The 22,169-nt window shown below is 34.2% G+C and overlaps 1 protein-coding gene across 1 annotated transcript; it reads right to left on the bottom strand.

Annotated features, from left to right (window-relative positions):
• Positions 1-4,512: 4,512 nt before the first annotated feature.
• LOC114321292 (synaptotagmin-1) lies at positions 4,513-21,008 on the bottom strand. Its single transcript, XM_028268475.2, has 12 exons — positions 20,496-21,008; positions 19,059-19,157; positions 18,912-18,962; positions 18,690-18,813; positions 12,339-12,457; positions 12,112-12,213; positions 11,691-11,765; positions 8,807-8,883; positions 8,331-8,577; positions 7,525-7,875; positions 6,030-6,161; positions 4,513-4,925 (listed from the first exon to the last, which is right to left on the bottom strand). The coding sequence occupies exons 1-12, from the start codon at positions 20,604-20,606 to the stop codon at positions 4,797-4,799; spliced, it is 1,617 nt and encodes a 538-aa protein (XP_028124276.1). The 5' UTR covers positions 20,607-21,008; the 3' UTR covers positions 4,513-4,796.
• Between the last annotated feature and the right edge of the window lie 1,161 nt (positions 21,009-22,169).

The following is a 22,169-nucleotide window of genomic DNA, read 5'->3' as shown; positions in this document are numbered from 1 at the left end:
GACAGACAGACAGAGAAGAGTGATGAGTGAGAGACAGAAAGAGAAGAGAGATAGAGACAGAGACATAAAGAAAGAGAGACAGACAGAAAAGAGTGATGCGTGAGAGAGAGAAAGAGAAGAGAGACAGAGACACAGAGAGAAAGAGAGAGAGACAGACAGACAGACAGAGAAGAGTGATGAGTGAGAGAGAGAAAGAGAAGAGAGACAGAGATAGAGACAGAGAGACAGGAAGATGAAAAAATTGATGAAAAGAGAAATGTTATATCAAAAGAGTAAGACGACGTCGTTTTTTTCAAATTTTTTTTTATGATAGAAAAATACCATTGCATTTATTTAAACCATTTTGTAACTATATATATGAAGTCTCAAAAAGTCACATTTGTTTGCAACGACAAGTTGTGCCGTCTCAAAAAGGCATATTTTTCTCGACGGCAAGTTGTACCGTCTCAAAAAGTCACTTTTTTTTTTGTGAGACGGCAAGTCGTGCCGTCTCAAAAAGTCATATTTTTTACAACGGCAAATTGTGCCGTCTCAAAAGGTCACATTTTTTGCGACGGCAAGTTGTGCTGTCTCAAAAAGTCATATTTTTTGCGACGGCAAATTGTGCCTTCTCAAAAGGTCACATTTTTTGCGACGGCAAATGTGCCGTCGCAAAAAGTTCCGTCTCATAAGCCCACTTTTCTTGTAATGTTACTTAAAAAGTGTAATTAAAAAGTAGTAGTGTATATATAATCACACTTTAATTAAAAAAACGTGATTAAAAAATATATAAATAATCACACTTTAATTAGAATGTGTGATTAAAAAATATATATATAATCACACTTACTTAAAAAGTGTGATTAAAAAGTAATAGTGTATATACAATCACACTTTAATTAAAAAAGTATGATTAAAAAATATATAAATAATCACACTTGTTTAAAAAGTGTGATTAAAAAGTAGTAGTGTATATATAATTACACTTTAATTAAAAGGTGTGATTAAAAAATATATAAATAATCACACTTTAATTAAAATGTGTGATTAAAAAATATATATATAATCACACTTACTTAAAAAGTGTGATTAAAAAGTAGTAGTGTATATACAATCACACTTTAATTAAAAGGTGTGATTAAAAAATATATAAATAATCACACTTTAATTAAAAAGTGTGATTAAAAAATATATATATAATCACACTTACTTAAAAAGTGTGATTAAAAAGTAGTAGTGTATATACAATCACACTTTAATTAAAAAAGTGTGATTAAAAAATATATAAATAATCACACTTTAATTAGAATGTGTGATTAAAAAATATATATATAATCACACTTGTTTAAAAAGTGTGATTAAAAAGTAATTGTGTAATCACACTTTAATTAAAATGTGTGATTAAAAAATATATAAACAATCACACTTTAATTAGAATGTGTGATTAAAAAATATATATATAATCACACTTTGTTTAAAAAATGTGATTAAAAAGTAGTAGTGTATATATAATCACACTTTTAATTAGAAGATGTGATTAAAAAATATATATATAATCACACTTAATTGAAAAGTGACATAAAAAATAAATATTATCACACCCAATCAAATTAAGTGTGATTAAAATATCAATATAATTTTTTTATCACACTTTCAATAAAAGTGAGATCTTTTTTTTTGTCAAAATGTGATCTTTAACTATTTTTGTAATAGTGATTGTTGTTGTTGTTTGAGTTGAGAAGTTTTAGTGAGAGATAGTGATTGGCATTGGATAAAGATGGGGCACTGATCGGTGTTAAAACAAGAGTCACAGTTACAGTGGAGTGGAGGTGGATGAGGCTTGAGTCCATTTACGCAAAAGCAACAATAATGCTTACTATTATAATTAGTCTCTTTTTTCATTGTAGAATAGGAAGTTCATAAATATACATATATCTATTACATTATATATATTGTTTTGTTTTTTTTGGGTTCATTGTTTAAACAAGAGTTTACAGTGGAGGTGGATAAGGCTTGGGTCCTGTTGGCTACATATTTTGTAAAAGTCAGTTACAGTTTGACACGTGGCAGAGTAAGGGTAATAAAGGAAGGTTATTCAAGCCTTCAATTCTGATCGTACACGTGGCAATAAATATTGGTTCTCACATGATCTGAGTAACACTAGATCAATAACGGGATGCAAGATGACATAACTTCAACGGTTACTCATATTCAAATTCAAATACAAGAGGGAAGCTCAACTACCAGTAATGGCGTAATGGAGCTACTTGTAAGGAAGCATGATCAGCGATCATGGAGGAGCAGTTCGACGGTTCGAAGTGCAGTTCGAAGGTCATCACTGACGAGTATAAATAGCAGGGCAGCCCCCAGAAAAAAAAGCAGGACTCAGATCATACAAATCAGTCATTTACTTCATATATTTTCTTCTCCAGTCTTTTACATTTCCAGTCTTTAAATACCTGTTCTTTAAATACCTGCACTTTAAATACCCGCACTGCACTTCGATTCATAGGAGTAGTTTCAAGTAGATTCAAGTGGATTGCTGTTGTAAACCTCTCCGAGGCTGAGTTTGGACCATTGTAAGTGTTCATTTTAATGAAATACTTCAATTGTTCTTCATATTACTGTTATTCCTTTTAATTTCTCCTAAGTCAAGCCACCAGTAAAAGTCCTCTTCATTGAGGCTGAAAGAACTAAAACACAATCGTCTGGTAATTGGTTGGCAATCACAATTTCTGTAAGGACTGATTGATCCTTGCTGGCACGCTCACATTTACAAAAATACCCTTCGAAAAGCCAAAAAGCCAACAGGTCCATTTATATATAAGAACACAAAAACAACCGTAGAACTTACTATTCTAATTAGTCTATTTTTTCATTGCAGAATAGGAAGTTTATATATATATATATATATATATTACATTGTGTATATATATATCTGTTTATTTATTTATTTATTTTGGTGCTTTGGATTTGAAACTATTCAATTCAGATTTGGACACATTTGATATGTGTGTGTGTGTGTGTTTTTTTTTTCTTTTTTCGGTTGATGTTGATGAAACAAATTGCAGATATATAGGTTGAATAGATAGATAGATTCAACAGATTCATATGATTGGTTTCACATAGAGAGAGAAAGTAGGTTCAACAGATTAGATACAAAAATTGAACAAATAGGTCAACAAATTCAACAACCAAAAAAAAAGATCAAAATTTGAATAGATGTTTGATTACTCTGCAAAATTTGTACAGATCAAAATTATATAGATGAAAATTTGTGTAAATAAAATTTGGATAAAAAATTTGTACAGATAAAAAATTGGATAGGTAAAATTTGGACAAATAGAAAATTTGCACAAAAAAATTTGAATAGATAGACACAGATAGACAAAAAAATTGAACAGATAGATATAAATTTGAACAGATAGTTAACGAAAAGTCAAATAGATAAAAAAAAGTCAAAAAGTAAAATTATAAACAAATTATCATCTAGTACTTCTCACTAAACTATTTCACAAAGTATGTACCTCTCACTAATAAAAAAAAATCACTGAAGTTAATACCTTAGACAATTGCTAGATTGAATTTTTTACCAATTTTCCCTTGAAAGAATTGGTAAGACTGATTTTATTATTAATTTGAGCCAGAGAATGAAAAGGATTTTAAGTGTTTTTTTTACTAAAGTTAAAACCTAGTTGGTATTTGAATAAAGATTAGAGAACTTATATTACGTGATTAAGGCTTCATTTAGCACCAACTATAATCACCTCATGCGGAAAACCAACTTCATTCAAGTCATCTGGTTTAAAATAAAAATAAAAAAAACTTCAAGTCATTTGGCACAATCATCCGGTGCCAAAAACCAACTTTAATAAGTAAAATAAAATAAAATTTAAAAAAACTAAACCAATCTATGTATGTGCCAAATCAAATAGCTTTTTATCAAACTCAAAAGGAAGCTTATGAGCTCTTTTAAGAAGACGATCTTTCAACCTATTTTGAATCGTATCATTTTTTTATATAAAAAAAAAAAAGTCAAAAAAAAGTTTAAAAAACCAATTTTTAACTAATTTTTCAAAATAATCCTATATTTAAATGACACATTTAAACTATAAAATAGGCATGTCACATCCAAATCATAAACTAAGCTAATTCAGTTAATAAAATAATATTACATACAAATCATAATTATTTCACTTTTTCTCTCATAACTATCAAATCAATTACAAAAAAAAAAAAAAAAAAAAAAAAAAAAAAAAAATCTAAACACAATTTTTTTAACCAAGCTAAAATAATAATAAAAATTAAAAAAATCAGACTAAATTAGCTCATCCCAAATGAGAGCTTAGACATCAAATTTTGAATAAATAATTCAAAACTGATAGGGGCCATAATGAGTCTTACCTCTCATGCAATAAAATAAATAAATAAAAATAAAAACATGCAACAGACTCGAATAATACCGGTGGCAGAGAATTTAAAATAGCAAGGCATCAAATATGCAAGTAAACACAGGGAACAAAGGGGTAAATGTGCAGATCAAAAACAACCATTCCACACTAATATTTTGATCATCATCATCATCAACATTGTTGCTTTGAAGTAATGCCAGTAAACAAAGTGAACCAAAACCAGAACCTAATATGACAAACTAAAACTTGTAAGCAGTGTCAGCAAGAATACAAAGTTACATGGTGTCTATACTTTTGAAGTTACTATCAATGTACACAAATAACAAACACAATAATTCGGTGTCACCAACACGAAACAATCACAACAATTTTCCCTTCACATGCCTATCTCAAACTGACAACATCTCAAGAAGTCCTCCATTGCAGCTCAATTTGGATTCGTCCATTCTTTGAGTCTATGAGATTGTACTTCTCATTGATCCTTTTGTTGCTAACGACATCCGAAAGATTGATATCAACATACCCCAAAGATTCCTGATTCCAAAAAGATAAAACACGTAAGTTAATCACTCAAACCAATGCAGAAAGATATGGTAATAATAAACTGAATTGTTAAAATTTTAACACACTGATATTAGGGCAGTGGGCTTTGAATTAGAAGCACCCTGTTATAGAAACGGAAACGGTTCTTTGAACGATCATGACCGCCAGCAAACCAAAGAATACACTTCAATTTATCTCACAAATATTGTTTAAAACTTGTTTTAGGTAAAGGTATGTGACATGGCAGTTGTGGACCTCTGAGAAGATGATAGGCACTTCAATGGCCAAGGATCGCTGGAGGTGACGGAGTTTTAGGTAAAGGTATGTGACATGGCGGTTGTGGACCTCTAAGAAGATGAAGGATCGCTGGAGGTGACGGAGGAGAAGACCAAGGCAGCCTTAGAGATAGTGCCTTGGACACAAATTCATTTTGGAGCTCAGCAGGCAGCCAGGGGCATCCATAATTGTGGTGTACATACCCCCGGCTCAAGTTTATATCTAAAAACCCAATTACTCCTGTGAGGACATCATGATGCCTCGGAAGTATACCATGCCATGTGGTGGGCGTGGTATAAGTTCTCACACTTGTCAAACTGAAGTGTTACTCCACCGACATTTCATATCACAGAAGAGTAGATCCAGGGAAATACTTCCACAAGACATGTGACGCTACCAATACATCTCAAGCGGGAAAAATAAATAAATAAAGTTCTTTGTTCAGCACATAAATGCAATTCTGGAAAATAAAGAAAATTGATTTCTTTCGGGAAGAAGTCCCAAATACTAATGTGCAGAAATCATTCAATTTGTTCGCTGCACAACAGTAATAAGCTTGGCAATTTTTATTCCCAGGAAACTTTGCCACCTCTACTGAAATTGCAGTCTCTTCTATACTTTGCCCAAATTGAATTCCAAGTTTTAACAATGAAGCGAGATGAGGTGTCAAAATGTGCTCCATGAACTATCTTCTAAAACCACACTTCTCTTCCAAATGCAGTGATACACTTTTAACATACACTTCTGTGAGAAACTATTGGTACCAGAAAGATTTGTACCTCTATTGCGTGTGATGGAGATAAAGTATACAGTTTGTACCTTGGGATGTAGTAATCCAATTCTTGATGAGGTGCTCTCAACCTCCACGTGAAGCTTGTCATTAATGGGAGGCTCATCAAGCATGAAGTGAAATTCCTCTTCCCATCTAGGATCTCTATTCTTCTTTATATGCTGTATGAATGAAAGATGTGAAGTCAATCTCTAGTCAAGATAAGCAAGTCCATTATTTTGGTGGAAGTCTAAATCTTATAACTTGTATCACTCGAAAAAATAAGAACAACATATCACTGAACTAAGAAACGCAGTTGAGCAGCCACTCACTAATAGAACTACCACCACTGTAGTGACTGTACAGTGAAATGAGGAGTTCAAATAAAAAAGGCAGTAGCAAAACTTCTACATGTTTGCTCAGCAGTCACAGAAACAATTTTGGTATTTTTAGGTAAACAATGTGTCATCAAATTTGGAGTTTGGTTACAATCAGGTTTTACAGGTTTGAACATCCAAAGCTAGAAAGCACGGATACGGATACGAGGTACAGATACGATACGATACGGATACGGCGATACAGCAAAACCTAAAAAAGTAGGATACAGGTACGGCTAGGATACGTTTGTAAAAAATAAAAAATAAATAAATTATTAGTAGTGAGTTACACATAAGCTCAAGAGTGTTGAGAAACCACAGTAATTTTATAATGCAAAATACTAATCTTTAAGAATTAGGTATTAATTTAAGGCATTAGCTAATTTAGTTTTTAGATTTTCAATAGGTCTTGCAAATATTTCATTTCAATATCAAGTCTAATATGTTGATATTATAATATCAAAACAATCCACAACTTGACCCTATGCTTTTTTCTTTTGCACAAGTCAAAAATATTTTATGCAAGTTTATTTGCTTATTTATTTATTGATATTTAATTTTACTATTGTTATATCAACTTATTAATCCTTACTTCTATATAGTTATAGGGGACATGCATGATACAATGAAGATATGTCAATTTGATGAATTCTATTACTTTAGCTTACTATGTTATTTTTATAAAAAAAAACTAAGCAAAGTATTGTAAAATAATTCTATTTATCCTTACAATTATATTATATTATGATGTTATGCAAGAAATGATATAATTCTAATTTCGCAAAAGGAATAATATGTGACTTGGAGCATTTGATACTTCAAAATTAATTAAGAAGTATCCGATAATATGTGACTTGGAGCATCCGATACTTCAAAACTAGGTATCCGATACTTCAAAATTAATGAAAAATTAATTAAGAAGTATCCGATACTTTTAATAAGTATCTGATACGTATCTGTAAATATCCAAGGAGTATCGGTATATGGATACGATACGGATACGTCTTTCTATTTGAAGTATCCGTGCTTCATAAATCCAAAGTCAATATTTGTCGGTAATTCAATCTATCAATAAAAAGGATGCTCGCCTTTCAATTTTTGAAATGATTACGAGTATTGAAATAACACTTCCAACATAAAATAGGAGAAAATCTAGTTAGTCATATACCTTAGTTTTCTTCTCTTCCCCTCTAAAAAGGATACGCACATATGGATTGGTGTGATGCTTTCCTTCAACATCTTGTGCTTCGTGAACTATAATTACAAGCATGCCTCCACTAGAAGGTGTCCCTTCCGGAGCCTTGTCCACTGTATTTGAATCATCAAAATCTTTTGGTATGTCCTCCTCCTTAAAAGGTTTATACGTCAATTCCACTATGAGCTGCCCTCGTGACTTTTCATTTTGAACATCATTGGGATTCATATTCTTCAGTAGATCAAGAGTCATCACTTTTGGCTCATCAGGGGTAAGTTCCTTCAAAGGAACTACATTCATACCCATCTTCTCATGTTTGCCAACCTAGAACAAAGGATAAACAGCTTGAGAGCTAGGACATAAAAATAAGAGACAACTTCTAAGCCACATTCTAACACTCCGTTTGTTTTGGCAAAAAACATTTTTCAACAGAAAACTTTTTCCCAGAAAATATTTTCCGTGGCAAAAGCTTTCCTACGTTTGGTTGTGTCTTTGAAATTAATGCACTGGTGGTGATGGAGTGGGGGAGGTGGCGGTGGTAGTGTAGTGACAATGGTAAGACTTTAGTCTGATTATCAAACAAAAAAAAAATGGTAAGACTTTAGTTTTCCAACTTTTAATAATGGAAAATATTTTCTGCACAAGTAAGTTTGTTTTCTATTGATTATGGAAAACGTTTTCCGCTGACTTTCATTTTCCGTTGTACCAAATTCCAGAAAATGCAGAAAATATTTTCCAGAAAATGTTTCCTGCCCAACAAATGAAGCGTAAATATATACCTGCTCCCAATCATAAACTTGAAGTTCTAAAGCCTGGGTCTCTGGATCTTTAACAACGAAATTAAATTCCTCATTCCATTCGGGGTTCAGATTCCTAGGCTTCACAGTAGTTTTCTTTGATGGAAGCTTATCCTCAGTGAGCTTTAGTTTTACATAAGGATCTGACGCACCAAGCAGATCTTTCTTTTTAAGCTTCATTGCACTCAGAACCTTCACATGGAGAATTCCTACAGGCCTCCTCATGGCTCTGCAAATTCAAAGTGGATTGCATCATTGAAAACACAAGTATGAAATCAAAAAGGCTATGTTTGGATCATGGATTTGAGTAAGGATTTGGAAAGGGAAAGGAAAAGGTGAGCGACACGTGAATGACATAAAAACTAAATTTTTTCCCCATTTTCCTTTCCCTTTCCAAATCTATGATCCAAACACAGCGTAAATGTGTGAAAACAAAGAATGGATTCAAAAGAATATACTTTGTTGGGTCCATGATTGGTACTTCTAGGGTTCTGGGCCACAGATACATGCTGGCAGCCTGGTCTTTGATAAGCTCCTGCAGAAATAAAGCCTCTTAAAATTCTTGAAACTTTAAGACTGAAATGCAGATAAAATGCTGAGAATGAGAGGGAAAACGCTTCCTAGTGGCTGGCAGGGGGGAAAAAAAAACAAAAGAGTTCCACCCTAAAATAGCACATATAACCCAACACGAGTCACAGACCGGCACCGTCCATCAGGTCCCAGAGTCTAACACAAGGAGAGACATGCACAGTCAGCTGCTGCGCATAAAATAGGACACAAAATAAGACCTGTCTACTTCACCATTGAATCACTAGAGCTATGTTTGGATCAATTTTTGAAACTGTTTTTTGAGTTTTTTTTTTTTTGTTTTTTTTCCTCATATTTTCGTCAATTTTTTTTCTAAATTTTAAATGCTTCTAATCTAGATACACCTAACAAGTAAACTATTTGTGAAGAAATCTGAAAACTTTCACTAAAGACAAAAAATAAACTTTTGTTCAGAGTTTGACAAATATTTTACCTTTTAGGTGCATCTAGAAAATAAGGGGGAAAAAAATATCAAAATATGAAAAAGTCCAACAAAGACAAAAAGGAAATAAAAACAAAAAAACTTGAAAACAATTTTCAAATATTAAACCGAATAAGGTGCATGTATCTAGATATTCCACACACACACACAAAAAAAAAAAAAAAGAAGTAATATTTAGACACCAACATGTACTTTTTCTCGTTGAAGCCACTGATTAAGAGCTGTCGAAGGATTTATAAAACGACCTCTTTTAAGAAAATAGATTTTTGTTATCAATTATAGAGCCAAAATTAAACATCAAATAGTCTGTGTGTGTAAGGCACATGAAAAAAAGCTCCAGTCATTGATCTATTCAGAATGTTGTTCAGCTAGATATGTAAAATGTAATCAATTAGTTCACTACATCACATAACAAGTAACAAATTAGTAAAATGCAAGGTTGTTAAAATCGGGATCCTACATTGGATCGTTAGAGGTGTTTATAGGATCGGATCGTAGAATCGGATCGAGGATCGTAAGATCCTACTAAAAAAGGTAAATTACGTAATAATTTAATTTAAATAAACATTTCTTAAAAGGTATACACAAAATAAGTCTATATTCTACTAAAAAGAAGTGAAGATATTATGAAACATATAATACTCTATGTAAAATGTAAATATAATATTACATAATGGAAAACTTGATGGTAAAAGTTTTGCATTTCATTAAAAAAGAAGGTGAAGTAGAAGAATTTTATAACATAATACTTACAATATGCATAAAAAGTGAAGAAACAATATTTAACAGAGTTGGATATGAAAATAAATTGAGAAGTTAAAAGAGCGGCTTAACTGAATGATAAGGTTTGTCATTAGCATCCCTTGTGGAGCGGGTTCAAGTCACGAAAATTGTCTCTCCAAAAATTAGGATAAAATTGCAATCATTTTACCCTTCTTAGACCCCACTAAAGCTAAGTTTGTTTTCTTGACTACTTAGTTTTCTTAAATTGGAATTATATTTTTTTGGGTGAATAAAATTGGTATTATATTAAATGTTTGTTTCCTAATTTGTTTATTAAATTCAAGCTTTTTCTTTCTTTTTTTTAAATATTAATTTGGAGTACATAAATTGATATTTAGATAACAAACATAAAATTTACAATAAAATAGATTATACAATATAAAACAAGGCTTACAAATTGGATCGGATAGGATCAGACTTGGATCGGGATTCCACGATCCTATAAGATCCCATTACCAGGATCGAAAGATCCTACCTATTAGGGATTTTTACATGATCCGGATCGATTATGCCCAAATGGATCGTAAGATCGTAGGATCATAAGATCCGGATCGGGATTCTGATAACCATGGTAAAATGAGATTTTTTTGTTTTGTTTTGTTCACTACATCACATAAATTTTTGTTTTTTTCCCTTTAGCACAATGTAATCAATTATATATCTTCCATGATAATTACAATGAGATGGTAGAATATTCCCATTAAGTACATTGGGTTCTCGTGAACTTATGCTAGGCAAGGAAATGCAAGATTAGATGAGAGATAGCTGAGTGAATTACTCAATCTCTATATCAGAGTTAAAAGGAAGATACAAGACTCAAAGCACATTCACACAGAAAGTATAGCTATACTGAAGACCCCACATATGGTGTTGTGTAGAATTTAGGCATACATGTAACTGAACCCCCCATCCATTCATATTTCCTGAATGAATACAAATTTCTACATGACATTCAGTGATCAATCCAACAATTTGTTTGTGAACACCACACCATTGCCTAAAAGACGTATGAAGGGCTCGGCTCAACTCAACAAAGCAAGTACTCCAATCCAACTATTTGCAGCCATTAGAAGAAATTTGGGATTTGTGTGTGCATGTGTGCTAAGAAGCACGTCAACAAGGAAATTTTAAGAAAATGGATGACAAGACACGTGGCGGACACGTGCAAAATATATAATTTTATATATTTATTATATAAGGATAAAATAAGTCAAAGGTAATAATTTTTAAAGTCTAAAGGAGAAGAATAAGTATAAAATTTACTTTGTTTTTGTTTTATCATTGGATTCAAAATTATTTTATTCAACTTTGTTGTGCGTCTAGGTGTTGGGGAAGTTTCCGATAAGTGTCCTATCTTGTCAGTGTCCAACACAACGTCTTACCTTCTTGGAAATGTCCGTGCTTCTTAGTGTGTGTGTTCGCTCACAAGTGTGTGTGTTGTGTGTGTGTGTTCGCACATGCGTGTGTGTGTTGTGTGTGTGAGAGAGAGAGAGTAAAATAGGCCTAAAACTAGAGCTAAGTAATTATACCTGAACAAACCTGTACAGACCAGGCACTGACATAAGATCAGCCCCAAGGAACTTGAGTCCAAAGTCCACGTGCGGCTGCAAAGGCAAAAAGAAGAAGTAAAAGAATTCTCCAAATTGATGTCAAAGAAGTGAATAAAACATTAAGTGGCTGAATCCATTAAGACTCCTCTAATCCTTTGACCTAAATAGAAATTACCTCAACATTCAGATTACAGGTGAGGGAAAATTGTAATTTTTAAAGTTGAATGTTTTATCGTCATCCAATCAAAGAACTTTCGTATCTCAGCTATAATTAAAATGCCAGAGCCCCATCACCATACAATAGCAGGTGTGACTGATCAACATGCATACACAATCTCAAGCACTGAAGTCATTGCCAAACAAAGACAATAATAATAACTTTACCAGAAGAAGCACAAACCTTTTCCATAAGAGAGACATAGATTTTGGCAAAACAAGGAAAGCTCGGAACCAACGGCTTTAGGGTTATACGTGGTGCAGCAAATATTTGCAAATCCACCACCTGAAATTCTCCAGAAAATTATGAATTCACCACCCAGTACAGCCAGTGAAGACCTGTATGTGCATCTGTGTGTGGATTGGTGGTGAATTATTTTCCTTAAAATTACTAAAAAACAAAAACAATACCTGAATGCTTGCTTTCAAGCCAAATGCTTTTACTGCAAGAGCGACATTAGGATTTCCTGCCCATTTCAAGGATGGTTCCATAATCAACTCCTTCTCATCGGTGACATAGACCTTCATTCCTGAAAAACATGAGATTCGCAGAAAAATTAGTGCAAATTTTGTAAGGAAATTATCTACAGATTCTAAGTATCCACCAATGTAATTAATAAAATGAATATAATGTTGTGATATATTAGGGCCTCATCCTTTTCATAACAACTACAAGAAGGATGGATCAAGATGAGAAAATACACACAAAAAAAGCAGTGTCTAAGGATCTCATAATCAATGTAGAATTCCTCAATTAACTACAAGATGGGCAAACATTTAAAACCTCTCAAAGCTTAGATCCAAAATTTCAACAACATAAACCTTTATCAGTTTTATCAAGGACGCAACAATGCTGATAGAGAACTTGCATTTATAGACCAACTTCTAAAGGCCAAAAAAAGAAAAGGAAAAGAAAAGAAGCAACTATAAGCCCCTTTCATTTAGGGCTGCAAACAAGTTGAGCTCACCAAGCGGAGTTTTGGGGCGTTCAAGCTCGGCTCACTAAAAATTAGTCGAGCCTGAGCTCAAAAGGACTTGAGTGGAGCTTTGTTCACTCTTTTTGTACATGATTGCACCCTTGGGTTGTTTTTGATCAATCTTCATAGTACAGGGCGACCAATCGAGACTCATCTCATCTTTTATTTTCCACAAAAGTGTTCAATGTTTCCACTCCACTCTACCTCCCCTTTTCTCTCATTTTGTTCGAGGTAGGCTTTCTCTCATTTTATTTGAGGCAAGCTTGCTCTCATCTAAAAGGTAGCCCTTTGGGACACACTATCTAAGATACACGCCTTAGCTATACTATAAAGATTTCTCCTCTTTCTTTATTTTCTAAGTATCTCTTCATCAAATTAATCCTGTTTAGCAGAGATGGTTGTTATGCACTTGTGATTTTTCAAGAGCAATAATTTAGATTTTAGATCATTTTTAGAGTAGGACCCACACGACTTTTTAGGTGGGCCGAAGTGGTGTTGTGTTCACCTCCATGAGCAGATTAACTACATATAATTGTTTGTTCAAAACCAAACCACTAAAGAGTGAATAAGAAATTAACTTCAAAAGTCATCGTGTGAACTTGTTTGAAAAATTGTAACTAGAGAGAGTTGTCCCACATTGATGAGATATTAAACTTTTGTGATTTTTATATACTCTAGCCTTGCACATCGGTTTTGTGAAGGTGGGAAGACCTAGCCAAATATGGGTTCACTACACACATGCATGCTGCAGCACTGGCTCGGAGCCCCACACCACATTGAGCAAGGCCAGGCACGAGTGTGGGTTGAGGTTGGGGTTGGGTCATTAAAGTATATTCTTTTTTAACAAAATTTATTTAATTAATAATTTTAGTTTTTTTCATATATGTAAACAGTTATTTAAACCCAACCAATTCAAATGCATTGGACTTTGACTGTACAGTCACGTTTGATTTGTAGCATTTGTTCCCCATGGAAGGATGCATCTATTCACGGTTGTGGAGGGTCATCACCCTTCATAACAATGACAAATGGGTGTATATAAACAATCTCTCATTTCATTCATTCTGCATCAATATCATATCGTCTTCTTCTTCTATCTGCTTTCTGATTTTCTGAGAGAGCGTACCTTGTTGGTTCACCAGACACATAAATTGAAGTGTTTCATTTGTGTTATAATTGATGGTTGTACCCTGGGAGGCAAACATCCATTCAACTCATAAGCAACGTTGTGAGGGGCAAATTTTTTCTTAAGGAAATTGCGTCAAACATAAGCCTCGATCTTCTCTATTTACTAAAAAGGTTTTTGTATGCAAGTCCTATTTCTGATTTTAATAACATCAATTGTTTTCTGTATGTGTTATTATTTAGTTACAGAATCACACACTAGTACACATAAGATTGTACAACACTAGCTTATCATTGAAACAAACCCAAAGGTGAACAGTAGCAATTCTTTTCCTGCTCCCCTTACAATTGATTTAAAATGGTAATGTTTCCTTTTGCATGGAGAACAGTAGCAATTCTTTTCCTGCCTTCCAATAAGCGATAGTCTTAACTGTTTACATATATAAAAAAATAAAAACAAAAATAAAAATAAAAATTATTAATTAAATAAATTTTGTTAAAAAGGGGGCTTTGAGCCGCTGACCAAGCAGGTCAGCACCACACACGGCAATCACTGAGCCAAGCCAACACTTCCTAGGAATTGGGAGGAACATTTTTCTCAGGTGGTTCAGTCGAGACTATCCCATCCCATTTCCAATCATTGGCCTGTTCTGTTGGATAGTGGGGGGATTCGGAGTGGCCCGGTGCTGTTTCGGTTTGCGAATATGTGGCTGCAATCAGAAGGTTTTGTGGATAGAGTTCAAGCCTGGTGGGAGGGATATATTGTGTTGGGAGATCCTAGTAGACTGTTGGCCCAGAAATTGAAGCTTCTTAAGGCGGATTTGAGGAGATGGAATAAGGAGGTATTTGGTCAAGTAGAAATTCAGAAGGCAAATCTTTTAGCCGTGCTACAAGGCCTAGATGGGAAAGAAGTTGAGGGGGGCTTGTCAGAGGAGGACTTAGCGGCTAGGGGAAAAAACTAGAAAGAAATATGGTCATGTAGCTCGCATAGAGGATATTAGTAGTCATCAGAGATCCAGATGTTTGTGGAAAGGATGGGGATCGGAATACAAGGTTCTTTCACCGCATGGCGAATACTCAACGTCGGGCTAATCAGATAGGGAAGCTACGAGTCAATGGTGTGGTTTTATCTTCAGAGAAGGAGGTGAAGGGAGGTATAGTGAGTTTTTATCAACATTTATTTTGGGGGAATGGAGGTGACTGGATACTGAGCTTGGACGGGGTTCAGTTTGATGCCATTCTAGAGGCGAATAGGCAAATGCTGGAGAGACCGTTTTCAGAAGAGGAGGCGGTAGGGGCATTGTAGAGTATGACTGGGGGCAAGGCGCTAGGGCCTGATGGTTTCACTTTGCTTTTCTTTCAGCAGTGTTAGGGAGTGGTGGAGGCAAAGGTGATGGCTATGTTCGAGCAGTTCTATCAGAGAGGGCACTTTGAGAGGAGTCTTAATGCAACGTTTATTGCTCTAATTCCAAAGAAAGGAGGCGCAGAGGATATTAGAGATTTTCGACCTATTAGTTTGTTGGGAAGTGTATATGAGCTCTTGGTAAAAGTTTTGGCTAACAAGTTACGGGGCGTTTTGGAGGGCGTGGTATCAGTCTCAGAATGCTTTTGTGGGTGGATGGCAGATATTGGATGGTAGATATTGGATATTGTTCTGGTGGCTAATGAGTGTGTTGACTAGCGGATTCAGCAAGGGCAGACAGGTATTATTTGTAAATTAGATATTGAAAAGTCGTATGATAATGTGAGTTGGAAGTTTCTATTATATGTGTTGGAAAGGATGGGTTTTGGGAAGTTGTGGAAGAAGTGGATTCAGTTTTGCATTTCTACAGTTCGGATGTCGGTTTGATGAATGGGACACTAGAAGGTTTTTTCCCTATTTACAGGAGTTTGCAAGCAGGGAGATCCTTTGTCTCCTTCGTTGTTTATTTTGGTGATGGAGTCTTTAAGTCACTTGTTATCCATTGCGGTCCATGAAGCACAGGTACGGGTACGAGTACTGGTACTGGTATGATACGGGTACGTCGATATGGTAAAATTCAAAAAAAATAGGGTACGGTTACGGCTTGGTACGCTTGTAAAAAAATATTTATTTTTAATTTAGAGTAATGCAAAAAATAATTAAATGATTTAATTTGTTAAGGTCCAACCTATAATTAACATTTAATGCCAAAAGGAAAAGTATAAATCAAAATTAAATATCAATAGATTAAACAACTTACAAACCATAGTTTAATTTTAAAATCATACTAAGCATAAAACAAAAACTAAAAAAGAAATCTAGTGAAATGAGTTTTATCTCTGTAGTAGAAGGAAAATATTGTTTCAACTGAGGTACGGTACGGCTTGGCTTGAATATATACTAGGTACGGCTTGGATATATACTAGGTACGTCAAAAATTAAGAAGAAAAAACTTGGATACGTGTTTCATGTACCCGGTACGTATGCAGAAGTACCATACGAGGTACGGTACGCCGGTAAGTATCCGGTACGGGTACGGCATGTTTTTCGGAGTACCCATGCTTCATAGATTGCGGTTCATAGAGGTTTGTTGGCGGGCTTTGAGGTAGGCAGGGAGTATACTTCTAATTTGGTGGTATCTCATTTGTTTTATGTCAATGATGCCCTTACTTTTTGTAGTGTGTTTTTTTATGTTCTGAGGAAGCATTGGGACTTCGGGTAAATCTGGGCAAGTCGGAGATGATTCCGGTTGGGAAGGTGAAGTGATTATCGGTTCTAGCAACTATTTTGGGATGCAAAGTGACAGCTTTGCCCATTTCTTATTTGGGCTTACCTTTAGGTGCTTCTTTTAAGGAGAAGAGGGTATGGGATGGAGTGGTGGATTGGATGCAACGACGTTTGGCGGATTGGAAGCAGTAATATTTAGGGATTATTTGGGATGATCTAAATAAGTGCACTTTTTGACTTTTCACGAAAAAACGTAAAATATGGATTGAGTTTGAAGTGATATGCTAGAAAGATGATGTGATTTAAATAAGATGATGTGACTTAAATAGGATAATGACTTTTTAACTTTTTAACTTTTTTAGATTATGCCAAACTAGGCCTTATTGAAAGGAGGGAGAATTACACTAATCAAGAGTGTGTCCTATCTAGTATTCCAACTTATTTCATGTCGGTCCATGTGATTCCTGCGTCAGTTGCGAAGAGGTTGGAAAAATTGCAAAGGGATTTCTTATGGGGAGGAAGCGAAGAGGCTTTTCATTATCACTTAGTGGCTTGGGATTGAATTTGTGTTTCTAAGGCTATGGAGGGGTTAAGGATTCGGAGCTTAGTCCCGTTTAATCTGACTCTTCTAGGAAAGTGGTTGTGGCGGTATGCGATGGAGGAGTGGTTGTGGAGGAAAGTGGTGGGGCCAAAGTATGGGTTAGGTTAGAGGGGAGTGGTGTACAGGTGAGGCGCAGCAATCACATGGGTAGAGTTTGTGGAAGGAGATATGGTTAGGTCGGGAGGAGTTTTGAAAGAGGGTTTGTTTTCGGGTTGAGGTGGGGGTTCGAGTCAAGTTTTGGAAGGATAGGTGTTGTAGAGCAGAAACTCTGGCGGCGAAGTTTCCTTTGAATTTTTCGTATTGCTCTTAATGGGGAGGTGGTGGTGGCGTCTTATGCGCATATGCAAGGGCAGATGGTAGTTTGGAATGTTGGTTTGCGTCGTGAGGTGTAAAATTGGGAGTTGCAACAACTGGTGGATTTGTTGGGTTTTTTGCATGGCCTTTGGTTTGGAGGGAAAGAGGAGGATACTTTGGGTTGGGTATGCCCGAAGTCCAAAGGGGTTTTCCCGGTATTTTCTTTTTATCAGTCAATTGTGGGCAAGGATGGTGATCCATTTCCGTGGAAGAGTGTTTGGGTGATGGGTTGTCCGCCTAAAGTCGCTTTCTTTGTGTGGATAGTGGCTTTAGGGTGTATTCTAACTATTAATAACTTGATTCGTCGTTGTCATATTTTAGGTAATTGGTGTTGCATGTGCTATGGAGATGCGGAAACAGTGGACCATCAGCTTGTCCATTGTTCAGTTGCTTCTCATTTGTGGATGTCCATTATTTCTCTCTTTGGTTTGGTTTGGGTTCAACCACGATCAACGGTGGAGGTGTTGTAGAGTTAGGCTAGGGTGAGTTGGGAAGAGACATCGGAAGGCGTAGTTGCTTGTGGGCCATTATTTGATGTGATTGATTTGGTTGAAGTGGAATAGATGTACCTTCACTGGTGTGTTTGGTCAGTTCCATGGTTGGAACGGCGTTTGCTTACTATGCTACATAGCTGGAAAACAATTTCAGTAGATCCGGATGCGCTAACCCTTGTAGATTTTGTAGAGGATTTGATTAGTTAGTTGTTTTGGTTTTGCTCTCTCTTCGGGTAACTTGTCGGCTAGCCCTTTAGTTGGTTTTGTATTCGTTGCATCTTCTTGATACTCTTTTAATAAAGTTTGATTATTTATCAAAAAAATAAAATCTCAAGCAAACAGAGGATATGTATTATGCACATGCTAGAGTAAGAGGGCCTACCAACTTTATCATCATAAAGAAATAAACAAATAATAATCTATGTAGCATTTATCAAGATTTCAAACAAGCATTGTGCTGTAAGATACAAAGTTTCAAAGAAAGAAAGCAAACAACAAACAAGGTGCATCCATTTCACCAACCTTGGAAAGTAGGTGGAAGAGAACCCAGAGTAAATGTTTCAAATTCAACAGATTCAATTTTATACTTTGGAATCTGCTCAGCGATAATGGGTTTTGCAATATCCTTTGCAGTCTTGCATATTGCCTATGTGCAAAGAGCAACAGAAAATATATTTTAAAAAAAGGTAAAATGAAGCAATTACCCACAAGTAAGATTCAACCAACATTTGACAAAGAAAATACCTTGTCCAGATAAGGCCACATATACTCAATAAACTTGTTTAGCCAGTCAATCTTTGTAAGAACAAAAACAAAATAAAAAGTTGTCAAAACACAATGTAGTCAAGAACCAGAAACAACAATAGTTTTAGTGGATTATTAACTACATACACGATCATAGTCCGGATTTTTCACCCAAAGGGGTATCTCGGGAAGCAGCCGCTGCAAAGTACTCGAGTCTTGTTCAATCAATGGGCGAATAACAGGGTCCTGAACAAGCCAATAGTCAAAACCAATAAATATTCAGGCAACTGAGACTGGGAAAAGGAATGTTAAATTTTTACTTTCCACAAACCACAAACATGCAGCAAAGCCCAGCACTGTTGTCGGAAAATAAATAAAGGATTTAAATAAAGTTAGTATGTAGGCATGCTGAGTCCTCCCTCCTCAAGGGCAGCACACATGTATCAAATAATTGTGAATCTGTCAAACAAGTCTTGAACCTGCAATCTTTTGATCTAGCCGATTACATTACACGTGTGCCTTACTACATCATCCCTATTCTAGAAAAAGTTTACATGCATCATAGTGATATGTGATACAGTATCTACATCACAGGTATGTATGCTCTCCCATTAACAAACATCCTTGCAGTTCAATGATCACAATCAACAATCGGAGCTAAATTCAGCAGACTCAGCAAAAATCCTTGCAACTTTTCCTACTTTGAGTCGCATGTTGAGTCAAGTTTCAACCCAACAACTACTGGCTTGAGCAGCTGGAAACAATCTACCTAACGATGCTGATGCTGGCGGAGCCTGCTATACTAATGAAGATGAGAGAAACAAAAATGTTTGGGCTACTCATAAACTAAAGTATTACTAAACCACATTTCCAGATAATGCTGATTATATACAATCAAAAGCAATATACAATATATCTATTCGATCATATAAAGCGTACATCCCATTTGTTGTGAACACTGAATGGTTTTTCTCATTCACCAAAGCACCCAAAATTGCAAAATGTCATCTTCATTCATCAAATTGCCCACAAATTTAAATGTAAAATTGCAAGCGCATCGTGTTTGCACACACTTGTGCTATATATATCCCCAAAATATACCATGCTATTTGGTTCCTGGCATTTTACCAGGAAAAGAAGAAAAATTAGAACATGTTTTGAAATGAGAATCCTATGAAATCTTAAATCCGTAATACCACTTCAAATTTTCAACCCCTTAAAATCCATTTAAAACATCAAATCCACCTCCCTCTTGATCCTAAGCATTTACCAGGAAAAGCAGAAAAATTTGAACATGTTTTGAAATGAGAATCCTCTGAAATCTTAAATCCGTAACACCACTTCAAATTTTCAACCCCTTAAAACCCATTTGAAACTTCAAATCCACCTCCCTCTTGATCCTAAGCATTTACTTAACCAACTAAAAATTGATATCAAGATCAGCGTAACAACAACGCATACATTTGATAAGCACTTTATCCGATCCAACAAAAACAAGAAGAATGAATTCAATAAGACAGGCAAGAACAATATAAGCTAATATGCATTACACACGTATAGAGAGATGGGAAGAGTGAGAGAGACCTTGACATCGCTAGGCTGGAAGTAGATGAAGAAGTAGTATCCAATGACGAGACCAGCAGAAACCCCAACACCAAATCCCGTAAAACCCAGTATAGTACTGAAGAAACCCATCTCTAAATCTCTCTCAAATTCACACTGTTCTGTTCCCCCAATTCCCAGAAAACAAAATCAACCCTTTTGAGTTATCTGTGTCACCAAACCTACTTTTTCAAAACAAACCCAAATTGGTAAAGTTCCAGAGAAACAGTAGAGTACAGAAGAAACCCATATGCAAACAAATCTCTATCAAATTTACAAAAATTCACTCTGCTCTGATCCCAATTCCCAAACGAACCTTTGAGATCTCGCTGTCACCAAATCTGCTTTCTTGAAAAACAAACCCAAATGGGCAAAGTTACAGACAAAACAGTTCTACAAGAAAAATGCTTTGTAAAGATACACTCGAGAGAGCGAAATGAAGCCAAATTTTTTTTTAATTTTTAAATTAAATACGCGTTAACACGTCATTCTTTCGTACTTGTGTTTGGGGTAAATTACGATTTAACCCTAAATTTAGGACTCGTTCGAAAATTAATTAATTTTTTAATATTTTATGAGAGGATGTATAAAAAATTTTAAAAAATAATGTGATAATTTATAGTGATTTTTTATTTGTGAGCTAAAAACTCACTTTCTCAAACAAGGTCTTAATTATCTATAAATCTATATATTTTCTTATGCATAAATTTTAGTGTTTATTACACTTTATACTCTTAAACTATTGTCAAACTATAGTCTCGTTTGGAAACAAACTTTTTTAATAACTTTTTGAATTTTTAGTTAAAATATGATGGAAAAAAAATTAGTATGTTTGTGATGACTTTTTGATTTTTTTAAAAAAGATGTGCAAAAATAAAGAGAAAAGGAAATCATTCACTGTTTTTTGTTTGAGTTTTCTAGATTAAGTTTTTTGAAAATTGACTTTTTTAGTTTTGTGTTTTTTTGTTTTTAGTGAATATTTTTTAAATTTTAAACATTTTTTTTACTTTTTTAGATGCACCTTACTTAGATGTATCTAAAAAGTAAAAAATTTGTGAAAAAATATTTTAAAAAATTAATAAATACATAAAAATACAAAAAATGTACTGAATTCTTGTATTTTTTTATATTTTTAGTATTTAGTGAATTTTTAAAAGATTTTTTTTATAATTTTTTTACTTTTTAGGTGTATTTATGTTAGGTGTGTTTAAAAAGTAAAAAAATTACTTAAAATATTAAAAAAATTAGTAAAAAAAAAAAACACGAAAAATAAGAAAGTAGAATTTTCTGAAAAGTGTTTTGGAAAACTAAAAACCAAGCAAGGTGATTGATTTTTTGGTATAGATTGTTGAATTTTTTATTTTTTAGTGACTTTTTGATTTTTAGACTAAAAAGTGATGTTGTCAAACGAGACCTTAGTCCATAAACAATTAATTGAGTCTACTAAGTCCCTAAAGTATATAAATCGAAATTTATTTAATCTTTAAACTATCAATTAAATCTATTAAATTTCTACAATATTAATTCAAACATATTTAGTACCTGAAAATTTATAAAATTAAAATATAAACCTATAAATATTATAAATTAGTAAATGATCCTATCTAATTAAAATTTTATTTCAAAAAAAACTTTAATTTTTATTCTATCTAGTGT

Source organism: Camellia sinensis, chromosome 5 (genome assembly GCF_055761805.1).
Source record: "Camellia sinensis isolate YWXY chromosome 5, ASM5576180v1, whole genome shotgun sequence".
In the NCBI taxonomy this organism is placed as follows: domain Eukaryota; kingdom Viridiplantae; phylum Streptophyta; class Magnoliopsida; order Ericales; family Theaceae; genus Camellia; species Camellia sinensis.
The sequence above is the reverse complement of the archived record's forward strand: the minus strand, read 5'-3'. Positions and strand labels throughout refer to the sequence as shown.